At 38.6% G+C, this 12,053-nt stretch overlaps 1 protein-coding gene across 1 annotated transcript; it reads right to left on the bottom strand.

The window, feature by feature from the left end:
- Window positions 1–4,485: 4,485 nt before the first annotated feature.
- On the bottom strand, window positions 4,486–11,878 carry faf2 (Fas associated factor family member 2). Its single transcript, XM_076103234.1, has 11 exons — window positions 11,763–11,878; window positions 11,073–11,141; window positions 9,848–9,982; window positions 9,458–9,534; window positions 9,240–9,378; window positions 9,029–9,114; window positions 8,650–8,741; window positions 7,847–8,024; window positions 7,401–7,572; window positions 6,067–6,210; window positions 4,486–5,721 (listed from the first exon to the last, which is right to left on the bottom strand). Exons 1-11 carry the CDS (start codon window positions 11,823–11,825, stop codon window positions 5,539–5,541), a joined length of 1,338 nt encoding a protein of 445 aa, XP_075959349.1. The 5' UTR covers window positions 11,826–11,878; the 3' UTR covers window positions 4,486–5,538.
- Between the last annotated feature and the right edge of the window lie 175 nt (window positions 11,879–12,053).

Raw genomic sequence — 12,053 nt, 5'->3', positions numbered from 1 at the left:
TTACAATTGTCTTATTTTACTTAAGTTATTAAAGGTTAGGTTTGACATGTGTGTGGAAAAAACATAAAAAGAATGTTGGCCCTACTCATCAAAATTTTGAAAAACCATAAAAATGTATTTCATAACAATTTCATGATATATTTACTGAAAAATGTCATGAAGTCATAGTTTACCATAACATAAATGTCAATAAAAAGACAGTATAATAACCCAAAATTGTGGTAGTATGGCGTAAATCTTTCATAAAAAAGTCATAGTTCAGTATGTCATAAAAAATCTCGAGGTCATATTATAGTATGCCATTAAATATTAACTATATTATATGTCATGAAAGAGTGATAGTTGTATGTCATAGAAATGGCGTAGTATAGTATTTGAAAATGTCACAGCATAGTATTTGTGGCATTCAAGTAGTAGTATGTCATAATATATCATGCCATAATTGTCGTAAAGAAAAACATTTTAGGATGGTAAGTCACGAATAAGTAATTTAATTAATGGTATAATTTTCAATAATTTTCATTGACAATGTCAAACTATACTGTCATAACACATTTCATTATATAGTATATCGGTAAGTTACAGGAAAATATGTTATAAAAATGTTTTCAACATACTATGACTCTCTTCGACATGCTATACTATGACTGTTTTTGAGTTTTACAACATGCTATACTATGACTAAGTTTTTTCGACATACTATACTATGACTGTTTTTGACTTTTTTCGACATACTATACTATGACTGTTTTTGAGTTTTACGACATGCTATACTATGACTGTTTTTGACATTTTTTTGACATACTATACTATGACTGTTTTTGACTTTTTTCGACATGCTATACTATGACTAAGTTTTTTCGACATGCTATACTATGACTGTTTTTGAGTTTTACAACATGCTATACTATGACTGAGTTTGACTTTTTTCGACATACTATACTATGACTGTTTTTGACTGTTTTCGACATGCTATACTGTGACTGAGTTTTTTTGATATGCTATACTATGAATGTTTGACTTTTTCGACATGCTATACCAGGGGTGGGCAAACTTTTTGGCTCGGGGGCCACATTGAGTTTTAAAATTTGACAGATGGGCCGGGCCAGTAGCAGATGAATGGAGTGTTTATGTGAACTAATATGAATTACAAGTAAAAGTAACTTGCATTTAATTTCAGTGGGAACAGTGTTGTTGGTCACCCTTTTTAACCAGTGCATCAACGTTTGGTGTTTGGTTGTGGTAATTCTCAGAACAGATCTGAGGTCTTCATCAGTTAACTGGGATCTTACACAGTATTTTTTTATCGCATTAATGCATATTTTATCGTGCACTTACTTATTAAGCAGTCATTTTTGACACAGTGTTTTTAGTGTAAAGGTTAATGACTGTGGTATTTTTAGCAGTTTGATTATTTGAAGGGATGATGCAAATATTTGACTTTCACATCTAACATTATCAGAGTTCTGCTCTGTAATGTCTTTCCTTGTCTCTCCCCTCTGTGTCATGGTGTGGGTACATCTCACTGGAGTCAGAAAACGTATCAGAATACCCTTATTTTATTGGCTAAACTGCATCACGTGGCGTGATTTACAACGCATTGGTCGGTGTTTTTCCTGCACCGCTGAACAAGTGCCGTACATGCTGGAAAGGAGCGTGAATAACTCCGCTGCATAAAGCAAAGGCCCGCGACCCACTGAAAATGGGTCCGCGAGGAACCACCAGTTGAGAATCACTGGTCTGCAGGATCGTGACGAGCGGTGAACAGCTGTTTGTGTGGCGTGTCTTCAGTCTCTTCCTGTTTCCTTCACCTACATTCCCCTCGGTCCTAAGCCCCTCCATGTACAGCTTCTTATCACCTCTTTGCACCAATGTACATTTATAACAAATACCACGCATATTACACGGTAATCAGCGTTGCATATGTGTCAAACTCTATCGGTGCATCTCCGGTCTGTCTTTGTTCATCCTGCATCGCTCTGTTCTGTTCTCTAATGTAACGTAACTGGAGCCACGGAGCCTCTCCCAGCTGTTAGCAGACTATTGTGCTAGCAGGCTCGCGAGTGAGCTGTACCCAGCATGCAGTTCGGCGGTGAAATTTTATAAATGTACAATTATTAGTGTTACAAATTGTTTATGTGTCACAGACTGTTGTGTGCTGTGGTGTTCTCTGTTAAAGAGCGTTAGTTGTGGGTTGTTAATTGTTGTGTTATAAAGTTGACTAGGGTTCCCTCTCAATACATATAAGACAACTAGCGCTGACCCCTGTGCAATAGCGGCAAAGAATACATTTAGCTGCCTGTTGAAAGCAGACAGCAGTTGTTTCGTCTATGCACCGGTATAATGGTGTGTGAAGAATTCATATCATACGGGAAATTAAAACCGGTATACTACCCAGCCCTAGTCTTTATTATAGTTCGGACAATGGTCTACCAATATTTGACGGGCCGGATTAAAAAACCCAACGGACCGTATCCGGCCCGCGGGCCGTAGTTTCCCATGCCTGTGCTATACTATGAATTTTTTGACATGCTATACTATGACCGTTTTTGACTTTTTTCGACATGCTATACTATGACTGTTTTTGACTTTTTTCGACATGCTATACTGTGACTTTTTTCGACATGCTATACTATGACTAAGTTTTTTCGACATGCTATACTATGACTGTTTTTGACTTTTTTCGATATGCTATACTATGACTGTTTTTGAGTTTTACGACATGCTATACAATGACTGTTTTTGAGTTTTACGACATGCTATACTATGACTGAGTTTTTTTGACATGCTATACTATGATTGTTTTCGACATGCTATACTTTGAATTTTTTGACTTTTTTTCGACATACTATACTATGAATTTTTCATGACTTTTTTCGACATGCTATACTATGACTGTTTTTGACTTTTTCGACATACTATACTATGACTGTTTTTGAGTTTTTTCGACATGCTATACTATGAATTTTTCATGACTTTTTTCGACATGCTATACTATGACTGTTTTTGACTTTTTCGACATACTATACTATGAATTTTTCATGACTTTTTTCGACATGCTATACTATGACTGTTTTTGAGTTTTACAACATGCTATACTATGACTGTTTTTGACTGTTTTCGACATACTATACTATGACTGTTTTTGACTTTTTTCGACATGCTATACAATGACTGTTTTTGAGTTTTACGACATGCTATACTATGACTGAGTTTTTTTTGACATGCTATACTATGACTGTTTTCGACATGCTATACTATGAATTTTTTGACATGCTATACTATGACTGTTTTCGACATGCTATACTTTGAATTTTTTGACATGCTATACTATGACTGTTTTTGACTTTTTTCGACATGCTATACTATGACTGTTTTTGACTTTTTCGACATACTATACTATGACTTTGACTTTTTCGACATACTATACTATGAATTTTTCGACATGCTATACTATGACTTTGACTTTTTCGACATACTATACTATGAATTTTTCGACATGCTATACTATGACTTTGACTTTTTTCGACATGCTATACTATGACTTTTTTCAAAATACTTTTGGATGACATTTTTATGAATTTTTCATGACTTTCTCTATATACTATGAGATTTTTGAACATATACTATGTATTTTTAATTACTTTTTTAACATACCATACTATGACTTTCTCGACATACTATATATTGTCAAGAGGAAGATGAGACACCAGACCCAATAATGCAGACGAGCTGAAGGCCACTATCAAAGCAACCTGGGCTTCCATAACACCTCAGCAGTTCCACAGGCTCATCACCTCCATGCCACGCCGCATTGATGCAGTAATTCATGCAAAAGGAGCCCGACCAAGTATTGAGTGCATACTGTATACTGTACATGGACATACTTTTCAGTAGGCCAACATCTGTCAGGTTAGGAATGACAGCTTGTTGAAAGCTACCACACGCATGGCAACCAGTGGCACCTCGCGTCTGCTGCGGGAATTCATTTGTCATCAGTGTTCTATGGTGTTAGATCGATTTTGAAGGACAACTCCCCGCTTTAAGTTAAAGTGAGATGGAAAACTTTGTCTTGTGTGCACTTTTCCTGCAACTTTGAACTATTTGCTGTCTACCTAAAATGGCATATTCATCCAAACTTTGAGAACCCCTGGTGTAGTTTTTTTGTTTCAATATGCTTTAAAAAAGTAAGTTTAGCTTTAAAGTTTCAAAAAATTCCTCCTGTAAGGAATCTCCTCATCCACCAGCTCCCTTGGAGGCTCGGGTTGTCAATGTTTAACAGCTGATTGCAGCCCTGCCTCGGTGTACTTTTGATGCCTCCCTATTGACAATAATATAGTAATTACAAAAACTAATCTAAAATATCCCACTCATCAAAATGATGACTTCAGGGTGTCTTTTCACTCATCAAATAATAGCACAGGAAGGAGCTGCTTATGTGATGCACCGTTACCATAATTAAGTGTTGTACATTCTCAATAAACCCACATTTTTAAAATTCTTTAATTTATAGTTGGAAAATTACAACTTTTCAGGAGCCCATTTAGATGTTACAGGCAAAACAGGCATCTATGAGTAACCACAGGCACACTATGGGCAGACTCGTACTTTACTAGATCAAGCCACATGGAAAACTGTGGCCTCTGTTAAGTATTGTATTTTTTAACTTCAATAGCTTGAGGCAGTCTGCTTCACATAGTAAACAACCTGCATTTGGTCATTTTATGACAGAGTCAAAAAAACATAAAAAAATGTAAGGTAAATTTAGGGATTTTAAATATCTAACTTATGTACAAGGTCATGGCTCATTTAAAACAGGGTTCCCATATTTCCTTTATGTCCAAATCCACCAACCTGCTCCTTAAAGCAGCACATTTGCTCTCCACACCACGTAGATTAACCACTGTAGCAATGCCAACCACTCGAGACCAGTGCTGTGCTTGACAATCATGGTGGAGGAAACATGCAAACTTAGGGGCAAAAAAGATTCAATAAAATTTGGAAGTCTCTGACATAAAAATAGCCAATGCATCCACACTATCATAGAGATCTATACTTCCCCATGCTGCACCTGTGAGTGTCAGTAGGTATTAACACAACCTGCCTTCGTCAGTTGCTCACACATTAGGTAATTTGGGATATGGTTATAGTTTTGCATAAAGCTATGCGACTGTTTCAGTAGATTAATTATGCTGCAAAAGTTACTGGTGGGAAAGGTCAAGAATAACTTGATAGCTAGTAGAGAAAATGGAAAACTAACTTCTTTGTCCCCACGTATACAAAGAAGAGTTCAAGGAAGGACTTCAAGAAATATTTATTTTGATAAAATTCAAGACTTTCCAGGCTACTGGGAACCCTGTACACACAACCAAACAAGGACTGGATGCAGGGGGATTACATTTTTCCAGGTTATGATTTTTTCTCAATGATCACTTGTGCATAATGGCCATTTAACAAAATAAGAAAAAGAAAAAAAGGGGGTGGTGGTGGGGCATTGGAGGAAAACTGGTTTCCATTGTACAGGAGGTATGTCATCTATTAATCTTCTGTAAGGTCCTGAACAAAAAGGACTTCAGAGCGACTGAGTCCCGCCTCTTTCAGTGTGGGAGGGTTGGGTTGCTCTTCAGTCGGAAGGCATGGCAAGACTCGACGAGGGAAGTTTGTAATGATCTGAAACTTCTCTGGGCTTTCTTTCAAAGAGAAGAGGAAGTCGTATATTACCTGTGAAAGAAAAAATATTCACGTGAATTAGCAAATAACCACGAGTGATGGTATATAGAGAAGAAATGCTTTGGAATTATGTAATATTTTACCCATTACAGTATCTGAAAAAAAGATTTTTGTTGATGTGTGGACCAAGTCTGTATCACATGAACAAACTTCTAATAAGAGGAATGGGCTGGAGGAGCCTCCGTGTACTTGGCAGGACATATCATATGCAACACTATAATGAATTTGAACAAACTAGCGGATATCATTGTCAAATCTCCTGAAAACCACCGCATAAGATCATCAACAGGGGTCAACCGGGTGTGTTCATGGGGTCTTGATAACAGCGGTACTCACCGTCAGAGACTGCCCAAAGAGGAATCGTCGCTCTACTCTTGTATCATTGGGCAGCTTAAACACTATTTTGACACTTTCTGGATCATCGGCAGGTGGCTCTGGGGGAAGACATTCTGACTTCCTCTCCTTCTCCTCTTCGAGATTCTGGAGTCAAAACAAAAATTGGCAACATGAAACAAAAACAGAAAGAATTGTATGCATGTTAAAGGGACAGTGTGCAGCATCTGGTAGCATCTAGTAGTGGTCTTGGTCATAATTACGGATGCACCAGTACTGGTTAGATTGCAATTTTCTGGCGAATTCCGATTTAAAAAAAAAAAAAATCTTAACTGCCGATTACGACTTTTTTTCACCACCGTCCCGGAATCATCCCAAACATGTTAGTCAGTGTAAAACAACAACAATTCAAAATGTTATCCTATTACTTTGTTTATGTCATCTATAGTGGTCATTTGCATAAAAATACACAATTCTAATGATAACGATATACATGATTGTGTATATACTGAAATACTTGCTTTGATAGAAAATTATCTTGGAATTAGTAGAATTAATAATGTATTATAAACTGCTTGGAGCTAGTGTTAAGAGGAAATTATGACTTGTTTAACTTCCTAATATCTATTTTATATTGCTGTGAAAACATCTCCTTCAAACAACTATTTTGAATGTTTCACACGAAAAAATAGATTTTACTGAGTAGTGCTTAACATATTTTAATCAAAGCAAATATTTCAATAAAAATACAATCATTTATTTCCTAATCATTTGAATTGTTCGTTTCATTCAAATAGCCACTATTGATCACAATAACAGAGTAAAGGGATAATATTTATAATTTTTGAATGTTTTGAATATTTTTTCTGGGGCGGTGGTAAAAATAATTTAGTCTGGAGCCTTGCTCTCAAATATAGCTCCTAGAAAGAAAATCTGATTCGGCAGGTCCGGCTTTAACATAAATAAATCAGAAATCGGAACCCTAAAATTGAAATTGGTGCATCTCTAAAATGTAGTCATATGGTTTAGTCCTAATTTCAACCAACTGAAACTTCTTATGTGCCAAGCGTGCAAGAGAACTACGATGGCCTTATGTAGAGCCAGTGTTGGGTTCGTCTGGTCTGGCTACTGTAGGCACATTGCGGTGGAGCATGATGGACTCCGTGAAGACGACCCGCTCCGTATGTAAATGTAAGCCGCTCATTCTAAGGTAACGACAACACGATTCTTATTTCCACTAAAGAAAGCATACGTACCAATATTATACTCCATTTCTACTAATAGATCCCCCTAAATGCTACACACTGGCCCTCGTTGTTAGTCAAGGTAAAACTCACTTGTCGTCTTTGCTCCTCATCAAGAGCACTCTGTCGGACCTTCTCCTCCTCTTGCCTGACCTGCTCCTCCTCCTCCCTCTTCTTTCGGTCCTTCTCCTGGTCTGCAAGGAGGGAGGCGAGATAGGCCTCGTCCTGCTGCTGCCTGAGCACCTGGGTCTGGCTCCTCTCCTCCCTGAAACAAAACATGTTCCGTACTTATAAACTGAGAAACGTTTCTGGTATGCTGGCCGGCTGCAGTGGTTGCTTTACACATTCAGGCTCGTAACAATTCCATCCTAATCTCTTATTACTCATTTTAATGTGCAAGGAGAAAATCCCACAGCATGCGATCCTTCTGCATCAGTGGCGCAGATACACTGGCACCGTACTGTGACCGCTCTGTGTCGTGTAGTGGTCACAGATGCCTCCAGTCGGCCTTCAGATCTTTCCTTATTGATTTCAAGTACCGTTCCATGCGCTCTGACATCAGGTGAGTTTGGTTGGCATCCATGATGAAGGTGAGCTGATTGATGAAGTCCTCCGGCTGAATGACGCCCTCGAGCCTGCCCACCACGGTCATCTTGCGGTCCTTCAGCATGATCATGGCCAGGAATGGGTAGGTGTTCTCTCGCAATGCCTGGGACACTGAAACACGCCCAAATAACACACGGTCAAATCTCACTGCTTCAACGGCGCTGCTCGTGTACATTTTATTTATCTAATTAGACGGCCGACTCGTCCGAACGCTCGCACACAAAACAAACCACATCCCACTTGGTCATTGTGGTAGCTAGCATGCTATTAGCTTGCTTAAGATTTGAGTTCTCCACTGAGACTGTAATTGCCTCCCAGTAACTACTGCGACACAGGAGAGGGGAATGGCATTTTGTTTGTAGAAAGTCAACATGCACATCTTTTCAGAAGCCATCTCCCAGTTACTATTGGTAATCCACAGGACTCATTGCCCCCTTTATTCTCTGGATGATTTTCACAACACAACACAAATATCTTTCCTTGTATCAGTGTGGTGGCAGAAGTTCCAATTAACTCAAAACCTGAAACTATTAACACAATAAAAGACAACCACCTTAAGTCAAAGACGAGGGGCATTTTACCCATATTCAAATCCTCCAGTTTTAGATTGTCTCATATCTCCTTCATACAGGAGGCATATATGAAGTGTGAGTGATAGATATGTTTCATGCATGCTACATACTCATTAACAGCTGACACAAGAACTGGTGGGTTGAATAACAATAAATGTGAATACCTCTGTAGCCCTCAGGCTTGCTGGTTGAGCACGCCCAGAAGAGCATTTGTGTGTTGAGGAAGGTTACGACCTCTTCTGTACATAACGTGGAGCTAGGAAAGTGACAAATGAGTAGAACAAAATAAAGCATTTATAAGGGAAAGCTTGTTTCATGTACACATGAATACAAAAACACATGTTTTATATGAATATATTAATATTGGACTGGAGATGCTGTGCCTTTATAACATGTGGCAAAGACTAAACAGGATGCACCTTCAATAAAAAACAGAAGTAAATGTATGACACAGAAATAGAATGACACTGACAGGCGCTGTGCAACACATTCTGATGGCTGACACTCAATCGATGTAGGCATGTAAGGTAATAACTATCGTACCGGCAAAACTCGTCGGTGTCTTGATGATCCTCGCCATGAAGGTACACTAATAAGTAGCGGAGCTCCCGTTTGGCATCATTCAATGCCTACACGTTTCAGGAGGAACAAAAGCAACGCAACATATTACAATTTCACCGTGTCTGCCAACTAAAATTGATTCAGAGTAGAACAAATGTATGTTTGTAATTGTGCATGTGCTCACTGAACTCACCTGGCTGTATGTTCCCTGGTAAAATACAGGGTGTGACTGACCGTACTTCTCCTCAAAACTATGAATGAAGGACACAACATCTCCGACTGGGTCTGTCACACGGCCACGAGGATCTGGCCTGACGAAACGCAGGGCGAACCTGAAAGAAAAAGGACATTGTGGTGACCAATAGCCGTCCTCTAATCTGCAGCTCCACGTTTTCAATGTGCTTAAATTACCTGAATATGTCCAGAAGTGTGTAATATGTAAATCTGAAAGGTAGCATTATCAAGTAGTAACTCCATCCTATTAATCCCTGAAAAGAACAAACAAAGCAGTCTATTATATTTAGACAGTAGAAAATAGGTAGAAAACCATATTCCAGAATGCCACTAAAATACAATTATAAATAACAATATCACTTAGAAAAAATAACTACTTAGATTCAACATTCTTCAATGATCGGCTTAAAAGTAACAGTCACGCTACAGTGTGGCTGTGTGTTTAGCAATAGTTTCACTGAATATTGTAAGAGAAATTCAGTTTGTTTTTTTTGTGGTGAAAACATTGAACATCTATGCAGACATTTCATCTTAAAACACAAACATTAAAAGGAGCTGCAGACTTACCCTGGGTTGTGGCCTTGAGACGATGTAACTATATACTCTATGGTCTGCTGTATTAACCTGTAATGGTCTGGATGGTGGAGGGTTAAACACGCTGGGCACTCCTTCCTGCTCATTAAGTCTGTCCTGTACTGCAGCCTGAAACGGATACATTCAAGTCCATCACATTAAGAGTCAAGTCCTTCAATAAACCAAAAGAAAAGAATGACAGATTAATCAACAGTTCACTAAATCTGTATAGGATTAAAGATGTAAATAGTGTAGGGCTTGGCTGTGTATCAACCTTTTAAGGTATATCGATATATTTTCATTTGAAATATAACTTGAGACAATACTGTTTGTCATATATATATATATATATATATATATATATATATATATATATATATATATATATATATATATATATATATATATAGATAGATAGATAGATAGATAGATAGATAGATAGATAGATAGATAGATAGATAGATAGATAGATAGATAGATAGATAGATAGATTAATCCATTTCTTCCGTAAAACTGCCAGTGTTCTGTCCTCGCACAAACCCGGCCCCCACTCGCTCTTTTTTGGCTGAATTGCAGCTAAGCGGGGGGCCAGCCCTATAAATGTGACAGTGTGTCACCGAGTGACTGTCTGAATGATGATGTAACACCATTGGTTGAAGTGAGCCATTACGTTACACCGTGATCAATCAGCGGATCATACATACAATGATGTGTTTTTTTTTTCTGTCGGCCAATAAAATGAATATTTCCCTATATATGTATTTCAAACATCAAACCTTGTAATTGTAGGCTGTTGACACAGTTAGATGCATATGTCGAGTGACAGAGAGATAGCAGATGCATCAGAGCAGAGGAGAAATGAACAGTAAAGTTGTCCATTGGTAGTAAACGTACAGTGTAGGTTTCTGTTTGTATATGAATTAACACTGCAGCTCCTAAAGACCAACATATGAGGCTGTGGGCATGTTCATAACTGTCATAGGATGAAACCTAGACTAGGTCTGGTCTGCTTGACGAAGTAACATTAATTACACGATAACACTTTAGATGGGTAATCCAGAACAACAATTGGTTGAAAATGGCACGATTATATTGTTGAATTGATTGAATTAAAGCACACCTCAATTATGTGTCTCAAACATAGGGTAGGCATGCCACGCGATGTATGTGTTGTGATGACAGTGCTTGTGACATCTCACATGTGGCTCTGTCGACTTACCTCTATGTTCCAATTATGCTGTTCTAATGTTCGACGACATTGGTCCATTGATTCCAAACCAGTTAGGTCCTGTTAGACAGGAAGAGAAAGTTAGTCTGAAGGCCTCAAGTTGATTGTTTATCCCAAGCAGTTATAGGGTTAGCGAGAGTAAGCTCCCCAAAAGTATCAAGAGTTCATAACGGCATCACTCGTATTGTCACAAAACCAACAATTTGATTTAGCGTAGCTAAAAGCAGTAATGTAGCTGATGAATGTAAATGACAGCTCGATCATCACTGCTATGCTGTTTACTCAGCACGTCTCTAGTTGGGAGCGTCAGTGGACACGGAGCGGTACCGTTAGCCAAGTTAACGGCATTAAACACGTAGCACGGGTGATGTTGGTTAACACAGTTGGATTTGGTGTGTCTTCGAGTATAGTATAGCAAACATTACGCAGTTTAAGGACACCAATGGATCGTAAAGGCTCCTAGCTTGTTAGCTAGCTTAGCTAATATTAGCTAGCTTTGCTAACGTTAGCTCTGACTCAAGTTGACGAATAACACTAGGGCGCTATGGGTAAGTTGACAATGCAAAAAGCGTCTGAACACGGACGGTTCCGCCTATTTACGGTGACTCAGCGCCAACAATTGTGTATTAACATATGGTGGATCAAATAGACAAATGTTATTGTGGAATTTAGGCTGTTTACCTGAAATTGAAGGAGCTTTTCTGTCTGCGCCTGAGATAATTCTGGCTCCTCTGGCGCCGCCATCTTACCTCGCCAATCATCTAGCAAGGCGTAACGACGTCAATGGTCTTTTCCTGATGCTGGCTGTGCTCTCACTGCGCCTGCGCTCTACTGCCGCCTAGCGGTTTGGATGTCATCAGTGGGCTCACAGCACCGCTCTGGATTATTAAAAACATGGTCCACAACACTGAAAACTATCTTTGTATTACTTGCTTTGATCGTACTTGATCAGTAACTGTAAGCGGGGGTGTA

This window comes from Anarhichas minor, unplaced genomic scaffold (assembly GCF_050575085.1).
Source record: "Anarhichas minor isolate MPS153535 unplaced genomic scaffold, ASM5057508v1 ptg000028l, whole genome shotgun sequence".
In the NCBI taxonomy this organism is placed as follows: domain Eukaryota; kingdom Metazoa; phylum Chordata; class Actinopteri; order Perciformes; family Anarhichadidae; genus Anarhichas; species Anarhichas minor.
The sequence above is the reverse complement of the archived record's forward strand: the minus strand, read 5'-3'. Positions and strand labels throughout refer to the sequence as shown.